Genomic DNA, 21,219 nt, shown 5'->3' on the forward strand with positions numbered 1-21,219 from the left:
TTTTTAATCTATAGAACCTAACCCCTATTTTAACCCTTTCAGCTACGGTGGTCACAAACATGGACAGCTGTTAAAAATTTAATGAAATTTATTCTCCTTAAAACCATAAAAATTGCCCCAGACAGAGGTATTATTTTGTTTTCTTTAATGCTCATGGATGGCAGCATTACAAAAGTGGCTTTTTTTTATTCTTCAATTGTAATCTCCAGCTTTTCAACATAAAAAATGGGAATTTTTGTGAAATTTTAAATTTTTTATTATGCTTTGAAACAGTGGGCCATTTTTCTTTATTTTCCCTGAGGTGTTCAAACACATTATTGTAAAAGGTTTAAATGAACAACTCATGCCGGGAGGAAAGGGTTAACACCACTATTAAGTTATAAGTTACTCGATTTTGATTTATGCAGCCTTTTCCTGGAATGTAACCCTCACATAAAACGAGGGTCTAATTAAATTTTTCATTTATTTGCCTAATGTAGCCCCTACCCCCTAAACCAAAAGCTGAAGTCATCTTTGAAAGGAGGTTGGAAGGTGACACCAATGACAGGAAAGCTCTCTTTTCAAACTTTTACTAAGTGAAACACTGAAATAATAAATGGTTATGTCATACCCAGCTGCAGCGTTTAAGCAGAGTTTAAAAATTCTTTAGCAAAAAAGCTAAAGCTGGGGAAAAGTCTTTAGCAAAATGCTAAAATTTAGACTTGACATCTTTGAAGAAATAAATGCACAATAGGTAATATCTTTTAAAAATTTGAAATGAAAAATTCAGAATTGTTCTTAATATTGAGGGAGCAAACTTTTTTTTTTCTGAAAAAACCCAATAATGCATTTATTGGGGGGAGACGAAATATTGTTCAACTTAATAACAGTTTATACATGTTAAACATAGGATTAAGTTCAATATCACTTCCTCTCTCTGATTGTACACCTTCCCCCCCCCCCTTCTTTTTCTTGTTATATTGGGGCAAAAATGCTTTGTTCCATTTTTGCAATTTGGATAGTATTTTCGCATTTTGCGAGAAATGCGACCATAGCGGAAATCCTGCCCAGCTGTAATAAATTGTTGGTTCATATTTTAAAGCACATTTGATGTTTAAGATATTTATTTCATTTTAAATCAGACAAAATCATCAAAAACAGTAAAATAAAAAATTTGAAGCAATGTTTTTTTTTGCAACAAAAATAAACATGCAAGTTAAATTTCCATCAGTTGATCTGAGCATTGTAAAATTTCGCTGTTAAGTTTTGAAGATGTTTTCACAATTTGTTCAGGTCCTATAATACAATTTTTTAAACTGCAGGCATCTTCTATGACAGCATGGTTACAAATAATACTATTTTGAACTACACAATCTTTGCCAATCTGTACGCTTTCCATCACTATGGTGTTATGTATCTTTGCTTTTTCACTTAGTTTAGCATTATTACCAACTACTGATTGTTTTACTGAAGATTTAACTAGAAGCTCGCAATTTTCCCCTAAAATACTGTTTGCATCTACCTGAGACTTTTGATATTGATGAGATTTAGGCTGTGTCCCTGTAATTGACGTGAAGTATTTCATTAATTTTCTGTTAATGTTGGCATAAGCTACAAGCGTATTAATTCGATAACAAAATGTTACTTTATCTATGTATGCAAAGCATCTTTCTTCTGTCTCCATGCATGACTTTGAATAATTAGATGGGTCTCTCCAGGAAGATAATTCCAAAGCTAGCTTGTCCAAGTCAATAAATTCTTTGTTTAAAATTGTCTTTCCTAATGGACCATCATTAGTCTCAATGCCCTGAGACCGCTTTTTTGACGTAAACTGCTGTTTAACAGCAACAGGTAAAAATTCCCCTTTCAAAGTTGAAATATGTTCATTGGAAACTATAAACTGAACTAAATCTCTCTTAATTATGTATACATGAGCATCCATTAAATTACTAAATATGTTAATTAAAGGATTTTTCTTCATCAGGGCCAGTTTGAGTGGAACTCCATCCTCAAAATCAGCTTCAGAGTTGATGAAAATTAATCTATCAGTGGAGTCCAAACCTATAATGTCTCGTTCAAATTTACATTTCTTTTTATAGCCAGGCATCTCAATTTCTCTCAGAGAATTTGGAAATGGTACAAGCAACATAGTCAAAGAAGAATGCTTGCTACGATGGGAAAATAGCATATCCTTTAAATCAAAATCTGACACTATGTCACAACTTAATACCAATACATCTGATTTTATTTTACTCTTTACATATCTCAAACTATCAGCAGTGCCCCAATCCTCATTTTTAGGCACAGCTACAATATCTAACTTCATATCAATTTTATTTTCAATAGCATTTTGAATTTTATTCTTCTCATTTTCACGAACTAGAATAATTGCTTCTGTAAATCCAGCCTTCTTAAGAAGATTCAAAGAGCAAAGAATGAGTGGCACATTGCCAATAGGTAAAAGACATTTGGGTATGCTTGACGTCAACTCGCGCATTCGAGAACCAGTCCCAGCGGCCATTACAACAGCTTGAAACTCCATCTGAAAATACAAAAAATAAACTTTCAAAATGAATTGATTTATAAATTAATTTAAGATAAGGGTACATTTTTTCCAGTATATCTAAACTATTGCAGAGGGCTAGGAATTTAGGAGGTCTCCCCCCCCCTTTTTATTATAATATCATTCATACATCTTTTATAATCATTTTTGTCAGTACAGTAGAAGATAGTCACAAAGCACCCTTTAAGGCCAGAGGTTTTGCAGTGCATAGCTATTGGCATTAAGGTCAATGCCCCTAAATGTGATGTGATGACCCAATATGCAACATTGCTCTTTGACAAAAAAAACTTAGAATAAGAATTGTGCTTAAGTACAATGTAATGAAACATATGCATTTCGGGAACAAAATTGGAAACTTTCACACGCACGCAAAAACGCACATTTAAAGCGTTCTCGTCAGCCCCATTTCGTCATTTCCCATAGCACTTAGCATCATCCATTTTCCAGCTACTGCCGCTCAACATTCTCTAACTGCGACGAGTATGCTCCAAAAAGCGATTTCCATTCTTATCCTTTGAAGTCAAATAGCCATTGAACATTGTTTCACCTACAAGAATTTGAAAGGGGCGGAAAGACAATCTGTGGTAATTAGATGCTCGAAAATACGTCACATTCTGGCATCGTTACACCATCAAACCTTTAGGGACAAATTGAATACCTTAAATGTTGAATTGCTGAGCTTTTATTTGACCAATTTACAGAAGGTAAGTTTATGTGTTGATGCCTTTAGTTCAATTATTTATTTAATAACATGTGAAAAAGAAGAAACAAAAAATAATTGAAGTTTTAAACCACATAGAGAATTTGTCACAAAAAAATCAATTCTCTGTAGATTTTTTATTGTTTTGCATTATCTGGGTAAATAATTTTTTTAATTAGATAAATTTCTGTATTTAGAAAAAAGTTGTAAATTTAATGTATTAGTGGTGTGCTTACTAACAAAAATAAAAAAATTTAATCAATGGAATGTTTGTTCTGTTCCAGGATTGGAAAAAATTAAACTTTTGGCTTAGGAAGAGGTGAGCGTTGGATGTAACAATACCCAATGTAAGCTATAAGCTTATTTCCTGCAATAAATAATAAAAGTCTTCCTGCCCAGCATTCATTTGAATTTTGATGTCTTCAGTTCAAATTATGCTTTTCGCAATCACGAATTGCGATAGGCTCCTACTCATTGAGTTTGTTTCTACAAGTGGAAAATGATCCATAAATTTGCACCCGTTACATTATGACTGCGGATTTTCTAGAATAGATTCAAGGCACATTCATAAAAAAAGAAATGGTGATGAGGATGCGGTAAACTAAAGATTTTATGACGGATATCCACGAGTACTCTTATCATAAATATTATTTACAGCATATAACGTTATCTTTTTTTGTTTCTTATCAATCCTAAATGATGGGGATGAGTAATTTGGAAATTTTGTATTTCGATGAAGTTTTGCTGTTTAAAATTATCTATGTATAGTGTTTTTCCTTTAAAAAGCAAGTGTTTTTGCACCCCCTCCCCCCTCATCACCCGTTTAAAAGTAAAATCCATCGATTTAACGAGTTAGCTTATTCTCGTCCATCATGGCAATCTAAAAAATCAGAGCAACGTCAACTTTGGTCAAGTGCAGATAATAAGCAATTACTTATGGCTCAAAAAAATCTTACATACTTCATTCTAAGAGTTGGTGAAGAATAAAGGTTCGTGTTGGAACACTTTGTAAAAAATAATCTAATTAGTGAAAAAAAAGGTCCTGATATCAATAAGATTACACCTTTTTTTGCAATGAAAAACAGGCTTATAACACCAAAATAGATGTCAGCAAGTCTTTGAAATTTGTGGGTTTCTTTTAGCACAATGGTAGTTAATTTTTTACTATTTTAAATCTCTTGTAAAATTGCAATTTCTGCCTTTTTTTTATTTTTACTGGCAAATTTTGAAATTCAGTTTTGCAAAACATTGTTCCATGACGAGGAAATTTTCAGCTCATTTTCGGATTTTAAGCTAAAAGTAGATAAGAATCAACTGTCAAAAAATTAGAAACATGGCCTAAACATTTTACGGGTTAAGTGTAATTTTTTCCATCGGGTATTGTTTATTGACACCAACTTTTCTTTTATAAAATACATTAACTTTATGATATTCTTTTTAAACTGCAAGTATGTTTCTCCAACAGGTTATTAATATTTGAATAGACTAATTATGATTTTATATTGGCATGCCAGTTGTAATTTTTGTGGCGTAACTTTTATATCAATTTTATACCGAGATCTTTAATCTTGACATTTTTGTACTTGGTATATAATTGCAATAAACATTTCATTTTTCAGCTTGGTAATATTTTGCTAGAACATACATTTGTAGTAACTAATTTCAATCTAAAAATTCATTGCACTTTGCAATATTGCTGTTATTTTTCTGTTTTACAAGTTTCTGAGTACACAATACACATCCATTTCGAGTAGCGAGAGGACGAACTTACGGATTGGTCTCGAACACGTGCGCCTGTCCAGTGAGCGGAAATAAGCTAGATCGACAACTGACGCCCTATCTGCTCACGGCTGCTCCTTTTTCAGAATTTATCTTAGGAGACCCGCGGTAAAGAAACTTAGAATACTGCGGGAAAGCCTTCTGCCCTTATTCAAGGGGCTCGGGCTACAGAGTTAAAGGCACATAAACCTCACCCCAAGCTACACAGTTAACAGTTTAACAGAGATTGTTCTGTGTGCATAGAATATTTTTCTTCTATTAGGATGACTGAAACACATTCCCCACTTAACATGACTGAAAATTTGACAACAGAGCCAGAAAATAAAATTCAGGCTGGTTGCTATATGATTGTAGAGTATGAGAGGGCATTCTTCCCAAGGATACTAACGAGTGTTTTGGAGAATAGGTGGAAGTGGTATCATTGCAATGAGTGGTCCAAAGACTTGGAAGTGGCCCGAACAATATAACCACATTTTTTAGGAACTAAATAAAATAAAAGAAGTAACCGATCTCCTCAATTGTTCAAGTCATGTAATAACTACACAGTTCCAGAGATCACCAAATATCAAGTTCAATTTTTGTTAAAAGTAATAAAGATCATTTTCATTGCAATTTTGTTGCCGTGGTAATTCATCAAATGATATTTCTTACTTATTGTTCATTCAATAGAAACATTTTATATATGACTACTCAGGTACATGTATAAAAATCTGCTGATCATGTATCCCCTTATAGAAAGACTAGCAAAAATACCCGGCGTTGCCTGGATCAGTAATAATTATTAGAAAAAATCGTTACTTGCTTTTGTTTTCTGTTTTAAGTGAAAGAATTTAAAACACATCTTTTTGACGTGATTAAAAATCGAGTTTCTTCCTTACCCATAAAACTAAAATAGCAATAAATATAAAGAACAAAGTAGTATTGATTTAGAAACGAAAGCACTATATTTAAGCATATACAAATTTAAAAAACATGAAATTAATCTTCTCATGTTTAAAAAGATTAATCTGTTGATACTTTTTTTTAACATGGAGTCTAAAACCTTTTCTGTATGGCTAATGAAGTACGAAGTGATTAAAAAAAAGTAGCTGCGCTCGTAATCCCCATTACTTGCTTTAGTTATTTCGGGAGATTTCAATCATTGTGGCTCTTGGTGCGATTTTACCGAATTTGCGAAAGTCGTTTCGGGGTACCTTCGATGATGCTCTCCCATTCTTTCCTCACTTTGTAAAACGATATGATTATTAATTTTCGTTACAGAGATATCGTCGCCAGATGCTGAGATATTTTTGGTCACCATAAAATGGCGCTAAACAGTTTCATCCGAAATGTTACCAAAATAAGTAATAAAATTTGGTGATTGTTTGAAATTGTGCAAAAAGGAAAACTAATGGAAGTTTTTGTGCTGTTTATGGATTTGCCTAATTTAGTTGTGTTTACATGGTGAAAGCTGAGAAAACATTATGACGTAGTCTTCGGCTTCAAAAACAACAACGTTGAAAAAACTGCCAAATGCATCAGCTACGGAAATCTTTCTGCAAAAATTTTGGCGATCTGCTGGTTGTTTGGATAATGAGTAAGTGTTCAATCAGCATAAATAATAATAAAAACCATTAATTACATTAAAGTTCCGTTTAAATGGAAAATCATCAGCCAAATCATGTATTATTTGCCAATCTTGTGCAAAAATCTTACTTCAAGATTTGACTTGAGAAAAGCCTTAACAATCACGAAAAGCAAAGAAAATCAACAATACAACAATTGTCGCTATCGACAGGGAGTTGAGATGATACACTAAATACTGTATTGAGTTGAGGAAAGCCTTCGAACATGGATCTAAAAAGCTCATAACTCGTTTTTTATTCTACTTAGAAATTTCGAACAGGTGCCATCTTCAGCAGAAAAATCAGAGCTTTCGATGGTCATATAATGTAAATATGTGCAAGTATTTTTTTCATCCCAATATTAGAGAATTTATACAAAAATTGTGTTTTATTGCCCCCTAGGGGGGTTTTGCCCCCCATAACGGGACAAAAACTACCCTATGTGTTATTCTGATGCATAAGCTATATTATTGTAAAGTTTCATCAAAATCCGTTCAGTAGTTTTTGCGTGAAAGAGTAACAAACATCCATACATCCATCCATACATCCATACATCCATACAGACAAACTTTCGCATATATAATATTAGTAAGATAATTAAAATGCATAAACAACATTGTCACATTTAGGCGGATTGAATGGGATGTATCAGTTAGGTTTTCACTATACCCTAAATGTGACAAAAATGACCTAACTGTGATAATGATGTATTATCTTTTTACATAATAACCAGAAATGCAATTTGTTCTAAACAAATTTTATTTTAAGAGTAAAAGAAAAATTATATTCAGTCCCTTTCAAATCAAGCATTAACAAACGCAAAATGTGGTCAAATATTCCCTAAATGTTACAAGCTTATGGGAAATCGCATCTCATTTAGGCACATTAACCTTCACACACATCCTTAAATCACACACACATTTCACGGATTTAGAAAATATTTAGAATGTATGAATACCATCCAAATAAATTTTAACTACAATGATTATTTAAGCTCAGATTATGCAAAATAAATTATTCATTAATAAATCTTTTTCATAATCAAAAGTAAGTGCACTATCCTACACTTTCACTTCACTATCTTCATGGTTTGGCACAACAGAACTGCATTTTCAAGAATAATCTGGTACTTTTTTCACTGTGAATACCAATTTTCATTTAAAATAATGGAAATGAGGTGAGAAGATGAAATTTTTTTCAAATTTAATTTGCCAAGGAATTGTTATGTTAGCAAGGCAGAATAGCTAGGGTTCTTTCAAATGAAAAACTTATTGTTTATTTCTGAAAAGTTGTACAGTTTATAGACAATTGTGTTTTATAAACTGGTGTTATGAATCTGGTCTTAGAAAGATCAACACGAAATACGGCTCAGGTCAAAGCACAGGTTGCAATTAAAGTATAATTTTCTTGATTAATAGTTCAGTATACAGGGGTGTCTGCCCCTTAAATGTTGTTAAGACTCCTCCCCCTCCCCCCCAAAAAAAAGCAAGAGTACCCCTAAAAATGAGAAAATATGCCTTAAAACACCCTTTGTAAAAATTTCATTGGCGCAGTCTGCACCATGACCCCTCCTGGCCCCCCTGCAGTATACATAATTAAAGACTTTAAAAAACTGATTTTTAACAAATTCTTAAAAAATGATAATGTTATTCAAACTGCAAACTTAAAAATTATTCAGCTGAACAATTACCATAACGATGAATATATGTCCTCAGCAACAGATTTCAAAGTGTAGCTCTTTTTTTTTTTTCAATTAGAGGCAATATTTCATAAAATATCTCAAAAAATAAGAAAATAATTGAAAAAACTGAAATTATTCGACATGGAATTGCACCATATAAGTTTCTATAGTACTTACATTTACCAAAATTAGCAGTAACAAACCAAATTTCTCTATGAGAAAATTTAATTTCTGCAGTTCGGAAATTTGGAGAAGCCATTCTTTATCAATAGGGAAGTATTTGTTTTGTAATTTCATTTTTATATGATAAATAACATACATGAACATTATGCATGAAAAAATTTTTGCGATATAAGTACTTTTTTTTTAAAAAAATTTTAAGTTCAAGCGACGGTGACGTCATCACACTGCCTGCGTCATCGCTCTTTTGCAGTGAGGGGCTTGAAGACTTAATGGGCGGACACTCTTTATCAGCACACTGCTTTCTTTGGGAGCTCCCCCCCTTCCCCCCTCACACACATAGAAATTACAACTTCCTTGCTTTTAATATTTCTTTCTTTGCAAAAACCTTTATTTTCCAGCCATTAGTTAAAAATGTTACATTTTAATAACTCTAATCTGTACTGAAATTGGTTACCATTGGAAAAAAGATGCTGCTAAACCATAGGGAAAACATCCCTTACAGTTTTTTATTATGGGCGCCCATGATGTCGGACGTAAAAATTATTTACGTCTGACACTATACTTAAATAACTTCAAAAATTCACGGTTTAAACCTAGGAAATACTACCGGCCTCTGTTCATGAGCTAGCAGCAGAGTTGGGTTTTTGACGTGGGAAGTCAAAAACTGTCGAATTCTCAGATATTTGTCAAATATACAATATTTATTGACATTTTTTACAAACACAAGACTTCCTCATGTTGAAAAAGTATTTAACTATAATTTGGACATTGCACTAATTAAGTTAATTAAAAGTAATTAATAAATTTAATGTACAAGGTCAAAAACCATGTTGAAAAGAAGTTTTTTGACATTACGGTAACAACTTCCAAGTGTCAAAAACTTGCCAAAGTTGGCTAGCAGGCAGTGATTTATTATTCTTTCTAATAAACCTCTATGTATCTTATAGTATAGTATATTGAGAATTACATATTTTGTATAAACATATTACTACGTAGTAGCAAACAACCATTGCACCATTGGACATTATAACAAGATAAGAGCTATCTCATGAGTTTCAGATGTAGAAACTTTTTTATTTTTAAATAAAGGGGAAAGGAGGGGGGGACAAGTTTTATGCATTTAAAAATTTCCTAAAATTTTCAAAATTTGTCAATAATTTTTAATTTAACTTCAAAATAATTTTGCTACATGTTACAGGGTTCTCACGCACCGGGAAAAAATGGAATTGTCAGGGAAAATGAAAAATTGCATATTTCCAATCCTTCTTAGAGCGGCCCACTGTATATGATGCCAAAAAAAAAACTTTCAGCCTTGTTTTTTTCGCCGCCATTCCCTTCCCATTCGCCATTCCCTTCCCCATTCGTCATTCCCCTCTTTCTTCTTCCCCCTGCAGTTCTTTTTAAACGCTGCTTGTTTTTGTTTACGTCAGCAGTCCTGAAGTTATGATGCACAGCACATTGTTTTGTCTGCGAGTGCAACTGAAGTTTTTAATGAGCTGCAATAATCTTTTCATATTTTATATTATTTCTTTAAATTAATTAATGAAATCGTATTGTTCTAAACAATTTTGTTCTGTAAATTTAGTTCATTAGACAATTTTAAACTTAGAAAGTTTCTTTTTTACAGAAGTATCGCTAATCTTTTAGTATTTTGGTAGTGATCTTTAAAGGCTTCCAATGCGCTTCTTTCTTTCAAAATAAAAGTAATCCGATTTAAAAAAATCTGCACATCAGAGAAGTTTCTGATTAATGCTCAAAATTTAACTTTATGACAGGGTACCCACAGGAGTGATTATGGCGCACGTTGCGGCATCAAAATTTTTTGGAGCGGGGGGGGGGGGGGGATTTTTTAATTATTTATTTTACTTTATTTTTATTCAAATTATTTACTCATATTATTTTACTTTATTATTATCATCTGTGTGTGTGTGTGTATTTTATTGGGGAGCGAGCACACTTTTCTTTCAAAACAATAATAATTTTTAAAAAATAAATAAAGAGGATTAAAAATAAAAAAAAGCGCTAAGGCGTTCAGAAATATTGGGGGGGGGGGGATTGTGCCATTGAACTTGGGGGGGGAGCACCCCTGTTTTATGAGCAACAAACAGGGGAAATATGTGAAGCTAAAAGATACATGATTTTTTTACAGGTCAAAGTCTAAAAGCACTTTAAGTTCAATGGATTGGAGGGGTGGAAGGCAATAACTGAAAAGTTTAGGTTTCATAAGTTTTTAGTTCAGATTATTTTAGCAATTAACTTTATTTTTGTGATACAGATGTCACAATTGTTAATTTTGCAGTTCTTTCACTTGATGTAAGGCAGTGGCTCCTCGCTATTGAAAATTAGATATGCTACATTTATATTAATTGTTTATTACAGTGATTTGCTTTACTTGTGTTAGTACATTAGGGTAGTTCAAAGATACACTTTAAAAATAAGGTTTCTCCTAGAAAACAGGACACCACTCAATGTTTTTAGACTTGTGGATAGTAATATACTGGAAGAATTTTAACTTCCTATTCCAACTGAAAGAGGGTGCTCGACCCCTCCCTCAAACTTCATAAGTATGAGGAGGGGGTTAAAAAAATACATTGAACTGAAAAAACAATGTTACATACTATAATCTACACAAGTTATATATGCATATTCATTGCAATAAAATAATTACTTACATAAAAAAAAACAGTTGGGGAAATTAAATGTTTCTAAATTTGTGACTTTTTCTATGCTTGAGCTAATGTTAAATTAAGGGGTCATTGAGCACCCTCTTAAAATTTGAGTAAGAAGCTAAAACTTTTACAGCACAATACTATTAGTAAGTCTAAAAAAATAAGGGGTGTCTTGGACTCGAGCTGAGAGGAAAAAAAAAATTGAACCACCCTTAGCATATTTTTTATTATTTCAGCTTGAGTAAATTAAGTTTGGTAACCATTGTTTGTAAAGTTTGAAAATGAGGTAAGTTTTATCAAAATTTGAGATGTATATATTAATGTTGCAGAATGAAGGTGGAGATCGGTAACCTGGAATTTTTCTCAAAACCACCTGGAAATGTCAGGGAATTTCATTCTTGAACTTCCGTGGCAACCCTGATGTTATTACATTAATGTAGATTACTGTCTTGTAACTGCATTGTATACAAAACTTTTATTTTACTACAGATTCTTAAGAGGACACAAACATTCTGATTGGTAAATTCATGTTTTGTCTTTGGTTTAGATTAGTAAATTCACGTTTTATCTCTTGTTTAAAAAATTTAGTTTAAAAGAAAAAAATGAACTGCATTTATTTCCTTCCGTGTGAATGAGCTTAAAAGTCGTATTTTTTGAAAAATTGTTAGCTATATGAATAAAATTACAGAAGACAAAATATTTTTTAAACATGGAAATCTTTACAATAATGTAATCATTATGAGTAAATGTTATTGTAATTATTATTATTTTTTAAATATTGTTAAGTCATCAGAACAATTGTTTTGACCAAAATTTTTCATTTATTCTTTAGTATAATATCATTGAAATACAGTAGAAGACCGTTATAACGCACACCTTGGGACCAGAGCTTTTGCGTTATACAGGTTTTTGCGTTATATAGATCATTTTACAAATTTTGAAACTAATATTCAGAATATATCTATATGTTAGCACTTCAGAATGAGTTTTATCTGCAATGAGTATTAAAGCACCCATATTACAATTAGTTATACACAAATATGTTTCACAATCAAAATCCTGCACTTCTGCTAGCTTCATAGTTTGCATAACAGCTGCATTTTCAAGAGCCATCTGGTATTTTCTGTTTACTATGAGTACTCATTTTCAATTTAAAAGCTTTGAAATAAGATGGAAAGATAAAAATCTTTCAAAATTTAATTTGCCTAACCATTTTTATGTTTGCAAAGCAAAACAGAGGGATTTTTTAAACTTCAAAACCTATTGTTTACTTCTAAAAAGTAGTGCGGTTTATAGAGAATTGCATTATACAGGTCGGCGTTGTAACGGTCTTTTACTGTAAATATAGAGATTAAAATTTTGTTAAGAACCATATTTTTTTAAAATCATTGGCATGCAAAATGTCAAACAAATCAATTCCACATTTTATCATCACGAAGTAAAAACCTGCTGCCTCCCCCCCCCCCCCATCCAAAGTACAAAACTTACTAATGGAGGGGGAGGGGTCTAAACTAAAGAGTGTTATGGTAAATCAAGTTTTTACTTGCAATCAGGGCTGCGGAGTCGGAAGGAAAATGGCAGACTCCAACCCCGACTCCTGGATTTTGAAATGCCCGACTCCGACTCGGGATTTTTAAAATTTTATTTTAATTGTATTTTTTCAACTCCCTCTCTCCCTTCAGGGGAAGGGGGAAAAACCTCTAAACAGAGATTAAAATATTAATTCCTTTTTATGAAAATTTTGCATTTTGTTTTTATTGTAAACCCAAGACGCATACAACGTTAGAAATTCAATTTAAAAATCAAATTTTCCAATAGTTTCGATTAAAAAGTGAGATGACTTAACAATCCCTGTTTAAAAAATTTGAAAAGGATTACTTGTAATTTGCCCCCTTTTAATGTTTAACAAATAGATATTGATCAAATCGTGTGCTTTCAATTTTTGAAAGCTGTGAGGAAAAAAGCTTTTTTTCTAAATCCAAGTTCTTGAGAGGGGGGGGGGGTTGCCCCGGGTGACACCCATCTGCTAGATGACCCCCAAAAGTTAATTTCAGAGTTTATAAGGAATATAAGTACTTTAAATCTGAAAACTTTGGCGAATATATTTTAAAATATATTTCATCAATAAAATTTCAACGAAAATAGGAAACATATACGTCAGGAGCTAATTTTACACAAAATGCAGCGGTGTACAAATTTGTACGAATAGCTTTTACTATACCTATATTTCTTCTTCGCTAAATTTTTAATTTAAATTTTACTGGCTGCTTTAGAATTAGCCTTAATATGAAGATTTTAAGATTAACTGCAATTATTGAGTGTTGTAATCAAGAAATCATTTACACTAATTTTGTTCCATACTTTTTAGTGAGAACCAAGCTTATAGAAATAGTCTTAATAAGGAAAAAAACGTTCGATTATTTCATCGAATCTTTTGGATTCGTTCTTTTGCGCCAGAACTTCTTTGAATTTGCCGATCACCCTTAAATGTTTCAACCTTATAGCTACGGGCCTCGATTTACTAATTTGTTATGTTTCTTTTACTATTTTACAACTGAGATCGAACAAAACACTATATTTCTATTTTTATTTGAAAGTGATTACTTGAAAATGTTAGGCAACAAAACTGTTTGCTGACAATTGCTATTAGTTAAGTTGAAAAGCAAGCAAACTAGGGGACGGCTACAAAAAGTTCGGTAAGCACTCAAGCTAGCTGATTGCCATAATGGCAGTTATTTTCTCATTAGTATCTTTTTATACATGTAATCGAACCAATTGGTAGTCAGTTTTTAAAAAATGAAAGGAGAGTCTGAAAAGGAATGAAAAAGAGAAACCCAGAGTAGGAGTCGGCTGGTTTTTAACGACTCCGACTCCTTTACCCCAAAATCAGTACGACTCCGACTCCACAGCCCTGCTTGCAATGAATGATTACTATTGCTGAAAATTGATTTTAGTTTAAATAAAGATAAAACTAAACTGTTCATGTTTTTACTAAGCATTTACTGTTTTAATTTTAATTCACTTCTAAAAAGAAAAATATGTACACAGAAATGGCAGAAACAATAAAAAATGCCTTGGATTTTTATTTCTTCTCCAAAATGGTAAAACTATGCCAACCCAGTTTTCATGCAATTTAGTGTCAGACGTAATTTCATTAAATTGCCTCTGATAAAATAAGCTTTTAGAGACAAAAGAATATAATTTGAGGTCTCATTTTGTTATGCTACATTTTTTCTTAAGTGTTGTGGCAAGCATCTAAATAAGTTAACATTTTAAAAATCTTACAACTATACTTTGAAATGCCAAGTTCAACATGATCAAAAAATGCGCAATGGCAGCATATTGATATTCCTTTATTCAAAAGCTTGTAACTCTTACAAACAAACCACTAACCCTTGTAACCCATGGCCAATGTGAAGAAGTGATAACTCTTGAGAAGAAGGAGAGGGTGGAATGAATTTTGATGTTAATTGTGAACTTTTTCGTGGCAAGATAGAGTGCTTTCAAATTCTATAAAAGGTTTAATCATGTTTGAACAATGTTTTTCTTATGATTTGTTTCTTGCTTAGCTAAAATATAAATCCTCCCCCCCCCCCCCTCTTGATTGTTTTGTATTTTTTTCCGTTATTTAAGACACTTTCAAAAAAGAAATGTTGATCAAGTTAGAGAAACTCATCACAATTTTGTCACATGCAAAATTAATATTAAAAACCATCGGCTAAAGGGGGGTTTTCCCTCAAGAAACTCTAAAATTCAATAACAGGGAACTTTATTAATCAGGGAATTTTGAAAAAATTACAAAAAGTCAGGGAAAATTGATTAAATGAAGAAAAACATTTTCTGTTTTTTTTTTTTTTTTTTTACTTTGCAAAATTAAGTACCCTAATTTCCTACACGTCTTCTGCAGGCCCGTGCTGGGCCTCCAAAGAGGGCGGTGGAAAGACTAGTTGGGGGGCGCGAAATATTTTCAGATGCATGTTCACATATCTTTGGGGGGAAGGGGGACAATTTATTACAGATGAAAGATATCGCATCTGGGAAAGTTCTTTTCACGTTTTTTTATTCAACTCCAAAAAAATATAATTTTGTTTACTCTCTTCAAGTGCATCTTGTTCTACTAGAGTTGTACTTCAAACTTTTGAGTTGGCCTTAAAAGAGGGAATGGTATCATGAGAGTGGCAAAGGGCTCTTCTATAGGTGTGGTATAGAATATCCCCAAATTTGGGGGGTCCGGGTTTCTCTCCCGGAGGAAAATTTGAAAAATAGATATAAAATTATACATTTTAAAGCCATATAAGGAGTAATTGGAACTACAAAAAATTGGGGGGTAAATAGGCAAACAAAACTTTTTTTAAGTTATAGTTCACCCCGCTTAATAGAATAATCATCTTGCCAAGGAAAAATATTCTAAAAAGCGGTATATTCCTTTATCCGAGATCAAAATCACACATTACATTGATTAGGTACATTGAAAATGTATTATGTTAAGCGTTATATTCTTTTGAGCGGGCTCAACTGTATATACAAATACAAAAGTGACAACCAGCAACAGGCTCTGGGCCCAGCTAGACTGGTCCTAGTCAATTTACAATCCCCAGTGAAGATCAATGGCCCTCTTAAAACTGTCTACTCCTTTGCTCATTACCACCTATTCCGGTAAGCTGTTCCAAGGTTCCACTACCCTGCTAAAATAATAATTTTTCCTAATATCCATGTTAGCCTGAGATTTAAATAGCTTAAAACAATGACCCCTTGTCCTGTTTTCAGTGCTAAACTTTAGCCCCGTAACATCTTTCGTTTTAATAAATTTAAACAGCTGAATCATGTCCCCTCGGTCTCTTCTTTGCTCAAGACTGTACATTTTTAGCCTTCTAAGCCTGGAATCATAATCTAAGTGCTAAAGTCCACTTATTAGCCTTGTAGCCCGCCTTTGAACCCTTTCCAATACATTAATGTCTTTCTTAAGATAAGGAGACCAAAACTTCTTTAGATTTATTTGAAATAGATCTATTCATAAACCCAAGCATCTTATTGGCTTTGTTGCTAGCAATGCTGCACTGTTGGCTAAACTTTAAATCCTGACTTATTAGGACCCCCAGATCAGTAACTTTGTCTGCCTGACTAATGACTGAACCTTGCAAATAATAACTTGTACACTTATTTCCATGCCCTAAATGTAGCACTTGACATTTCCCAACATTAACAGCCATACCCCATTTATCAGCCCACTCCGTAATATGATCTAGATCCTCTTGCAGCTGATTTGCTTGTTCTTCATTTTCTACAGTCCCCATAACTTTGACATCATCAGCAAAACAATTCATGTTCCCAGAAATATTTTTGTGAATATCGTTCATAAAGACAATGAACAAAACAGGCCCTAACACTGATCCTTGAGGAACCCCGCTTAAGACCTCACTCCAATTAGAATAATTTCCCTTTACAACTACTCTTTGTTTCCTTCCGGCCAGCCAATTTTTTACCCAAATGAAAGTTTTCCCTCCTATTCCTATATCAGCTAATTTGCTAAGTAGAGCAACATGCGGTACCTTATCGAAAGCTTTTTGAAAATCAATGTAAACAACATTGACATTTGAACAACATACTCTTCATACAAATTTAAAAAAATTCTGGTTGCCAAATTAATGTCAGCAGCCGAAAGAGCGAGGGAGGAGAAAAGTTATCACGCGACGTGGGATTGTTTTTTGCATTTCAATGTTGTTTAATGGAAAAGTAATCTACGATTCCCTCCCCCCCTCTCCACAAATAAAAAAATCATTTGAAATTGAGTTACCTTGTGTACGTAAGTAAATTGTTTTTGTTTTTCTTGAAGCAGTAGTTATACTTCTTGAAAATGTATTTCAAAATTATTTCTATATAAGCTTTATAGTTTTATTGTGATTGGATATTTCTTTAAGAATGTTTGTAATAATTTCTTAGAATTCTTATGTGAACTGGTTACTGAAGTAAAGTATCTGTTTTAGATTTCCTATATTTTCCAGTAGATAATGTACTGCACTATTTTTACAAATAAAAAGAGCATTGTTTAAAAATGTATTTTTAATTAAGTAACAGCTGAAAACATTTTAAACACTGCATTTTATTTAATATGCAATGCTTTTCAAGTAGGGCAAAGCAAGGAAAACATTACCATTGAAAACGTAAATCAGGGAAATTTGGTGAACCTAATCAGGAAACCTTTTTTGAGTTTCTGTCGCCACCCTGAATAAATGTGGCGTTGAGAAAAGGACAAAATTATGCAGGAAAGACATAGTAACAAAATGAACAAAAAAAAAAAACTTACAATTAGTTTTGATGCAAATTTTTCAACCTCACTGGAATATTCTATTAAAAAATTTGTCAAAAATACATCAAAATTGAAAATTTTTTTTTGTTCTCGTTTGGTGTATACGCAAAGCAAAATATATGGGGGGGGGGACTGTACGAGTTATATTACATTTGGCGTTACTGCGCTAATATGATGAGAGATACAGTTTTTAAGTTCCTCCTCTTTTATGAAACATGGTCCCACTCGAATGTGAAAGCTCATGAGTTTCATTAAAAATTAAGTTCCAAAGTAAAAACTGCCAATTCGCATTCATTTTCGAAATTTGCATACTTTCTATTTCTATTCAAGAGTCACAACTGACTACAACTGTATTATGTCGAGGGATCTGCATACTAAGTGCCTTGCCTCCATTATTTTATATACCGATAGATGGCAGCACCATCACCGGATCGGACAGTTAATGAGAATTTAGAACTAGTCCAAGAGCTAATAGCTACCTGGTACTAGCACCCCCAGAGGTATCGTTTCACTTGGAGGACATTGAGACCACGAACATATTTAACGTCGCCCAGTCCCCTTTAATGACGACGGTGGGTCTTCGACCAGCGGGGATCGAACCCGAGCCCCTCCGGCCCCGAGTCCAATGCCCTACCGATCAGGCTACCACGGCCCATTTGCATACTTACGCTCTCTTTTATTTGCTTATTTTCTTTAACTACAACTGTGCTTGCGGTTTTAACAAATGATCGATGGTTATTTAGCCGGTCAAAAACAGAGAAAAGAAGTTAAAAGCTGATTGGCTAGTCTGATCTGAATCTGTTTTAGTTGTCATGTTGGCTCAATAAACACCTTTTTCGTTGTTATTGTAAACTTTGTCATATTGTGTTTAAAAGTTAAAATCCGTCTTGAAAATATTTGAATATTTAGGCGCTATAAGTTTGCTATGTCATGAAAGAAAATTGAAACTTGTGTCACAATTTCGTTCTAAAGATTGTGTTTAAGACGTGCTATAAGAGCTGTAGTTGAAATGTTACAATAATTTTTCGTTCCTGCTCTTATTTTTAATCTCTAATACATGATGGAAACTGCTATTTTATCTGCCGAAAATAAAGTTGAACGCTTTGTAGAAGAAGTTCTGGTAATAATTTTCATATTATCTATAGAAATCTTTCAAGTCGTTTTTAATTTCAAACTTTAAAAATATTGGGGACTAAATATCTGGGACTGAAACAATTTGAGCGAGTTGCTGTTTCCTATCAAAATTTGTCGGATCACCTCCTTGGAAACTGTCGCAATAGGAAACTCACTCCTGACCAAGAAAACTTTCAACCTTTTCAGACCCAGGGCTTTACAAAAGTGACCACTAGATAAATTAAACAGCCATTTATGCATCTTTTTTGGCCATAATATAGCCTAATGAAATTTTACGTTGCCAGCCACTTAAAGAGTTTTAATTAATTTTCAATATCAACAAAGTCAAATTTATTTTAACCATTTTATGTACCCACGTACGCTTCTGCAATGTAAAGTTCATTTCCTCTTAATTTTACATAGTGACCGCTTATGAGTTTAAAAAACAATATACACCAAAACAAAATACATCATGAAAAAGAATAATCTCATGTTTATACCAATGAGTCCTGGCAGGGTTGGCTCTATTTTGTCCTGAGTAAAATCCTGTTGAGAGATTCATGGTTTTAATGTAAAAACCCACATGAAAGAACACAAATGATTTTCTTTTTTTGATTCCTACTTAAAATTGTATTTTACCTGAGTAAACTAATAAATATGTGGTAGTTCCAGACAAAATTGACAGCACTTGGCACAAAGTCACATGAATTTATTCATTAACTCCTAGCTATAAATGTTCAAAAATAATTTCATGGCACATAATTAAAACATGTACACATACAGTGCAGAAAATGTTCATGTAAAGGACCTATACAATCTATAATTGCAACTTAACAGCATGCTTTCATGAAAATTAGGTTAAAACCTTGGATGTCTACTTTCATATCTTTGTGTGCACTGTAAAAATAGTGTCGCTGATTGTAAGTGGTGGACATTATTAGGAATTTGAAATAAAGACTAAATAATCTTTTTACTAATTACAAGCCTTTTTTAATGAACTTCGTGAAGACACATATCAAATATACACTATTTACGTGAAAGTAATTAACGGAATGTGGGCTTCTACAAAAGAAATACATTACTTATGCCCATGTCTAGCATGGCATCTCATTACCAACTAACTCGTATCCGGCCAAGAGGCAAGCTGGCACATGCGCAAACAAATAGCCTTGTGATTTTATGTAGGTGCACCCCTTGCATATGATTCTGCTGGCACCCAAAGGTAGGGGGTATCAAAAAGAGGAAAAAACTAATGGTTCGTGTTTTATTTATTAAAATTTTTAGAAAAACACGGGTTATACAATAACGCCTGCACATCCCCCTGAATTAATGGAATTAACTGCTATACAGTAAACTCCCACTTATCGGCGGTCAGTTTATCCGCAGGTCTTCTCACCATTTTTTTAACGGTCATTAAATGGACATTTAATTATTGTGTTATTGTTCGTTTTTAGCTTTTACATATGTATATTTTTTGCATTCAATGTTAGTAGATGGAATGTAGCAAATGTTTTTAGCAAAAATTTAAATGTATGTGCGAGCATATTTTTTAGCTATTGTATACAGTACAGTAGAATACCTTTATAACGCCAACCTATATAACGCAATTCTCTATAAACCGCACAACTTTTCAGAAGTAAACAATAAGTTTTGAAGTTTAAAAAATCCCTCTGTTTTGACTTGCAAACATAAAAATTTTTCAGAAAATTAAATTTTGAATCAGTTTTTCATCTCAATTCAAAGCTTTTAAATGAAAATTAGCATTCACAGTAAAATGAAAATACCAGATGGTTCTTGAAAATGCAGCTGTTTTGCAAACCATGAAGCTAGCAGAAGTGCAGTATATTTTAATTTCTTGTAATAAAGAAACCTTTTTTTTTTTTTTTTGAATGACTCATTATATAATTAGTGCTTTAATACTCACTACACATAAAACTCATTCTGAAGTGCTAATATATAGATATATTTTGAATATTAGTTTAAAAATTTATGAAATGACCTATATAACGCGAAAACCTGTATAACGCAAAAACTTTGGTTCCAAGGTGTGCGTTATAATGGTCTTCTACTGTAGTATCGTTTTCCAACTATTATTCGGATTATTTGCGATTTTCGCTTATCCTCGGGTACTATGCCACCCTATTCCGCGGATAATCGGGAGTTTACTGTCTAATTTTAATTGTTTGTCTTCTCAAGATTTATGGTCAATTTTTTGAGAAAATGCATATATGGGATGAAATTTTAAAAAATCTGTATATATTTACTTAGTGTGAACTATAGTGTCAATTGTTTAAGAAATAGAAAAACATGCCAAACTATAAGGGGATGCTAAACGCTGCTGCTCAACTGTAGCAGTGCTTTTTAATTATGCATGTAACTTTTTCCTATGAAAGAAAAATAAAATTCAATTACATATACAGTGTTCGCGCTCAACTATCCGTAACATGGGTCCCAGGGACCCATTAATAAAATAGATTTGGTTCCTTTGGTGGAAAAAATGAGTCCCTTAAATTTTAAACAGAAAATCTTAGTGCTTAAATGAATAATATAAAAATATTTATACTTGGGGGGGGGGAGGGGGGGAAGGCATGAAATAAAATAAATTGGTTATTTTTGCCCTAATTTTTTTGTGATTTTATCA

The 21,219-nt window shown here is 32.8% G+C and overlaps 2 protein-coding genes across 3 annotated transcripts in view; one reads left to right on the plus strand and one right to left on the minus strand.

The window, feature by feature from the left end:
• Positions 1 to 1,099: 1,099 nt before the first annotated feature.
• On the minus strand, positions 1,100 to 17,584 carry LOC129234669 (translation initiation factor eIF-2B subunit gamma-like). Of its 2 annotated transcripts, none has more exons than XM_054868712.1 (2): positions 17,463 to 17,584; positions 1,100 to 2,521 (listed from the first exon to the last, which is right to left on the minus strand). In XM_054868712.1, the coding sequence occupies exon 2, from the start codon at positions 2,519 to 2,521 to the stop codon at positions 1,196 to 1,198; it is 1,326 nt and encodes a 441-aa protein (XP_054724687.1). In that variant the 5' UTR covers positions 17,463 to 17,584; the 3' UTR covers positions 1,100 to 1,195. The 2 variants fall into 2 exon arrangements, with proteins under 2 accessions (XP_054724687.1, XP_054724686.1); XM_054868711.1 differs by lacking the exon at positions 17,463 to 17,584 and adding an exon at positions 17,310 to 17,372.
• Positions 17,585 to 18,276: 692 nt separating this feature from the next.
• Positions 18,277 to 21,219, plus strand: part of LOC129234670 (mediator of RNA polymerase II transcription subunit 23-like) — a 125,640-nt gene continuing 122,697 nt past the window's right edge. The window contains exon 1 of the mRNA XM_054868714.1: positions 18,277 to 18,585. Coding sequence (XP_054724689.1) covers positions 18,523 to 18,585 — 63 coding nt within the window. The 5' untranslated portion in view covers positions 18,277 to 18,522. The remainder of the gene's footprint in view (positions 18,586 to 21,219) is intronic.

This window comes from Uloborus diversus, chromosome 1 (genome assembly GCF_026930045.1).
Source record: "Uloborus diversus isolate 005 chromosome 1, Udiv.v.3.1, whole genome shotgun sequence".
Taxonomy (NCBI): domain Eukaryota; kingdom Metazoa; phylum Arthropoda; class Arachnida; order Araneae; family Uloboridae; genus Uloborus; species Uloborus diversus.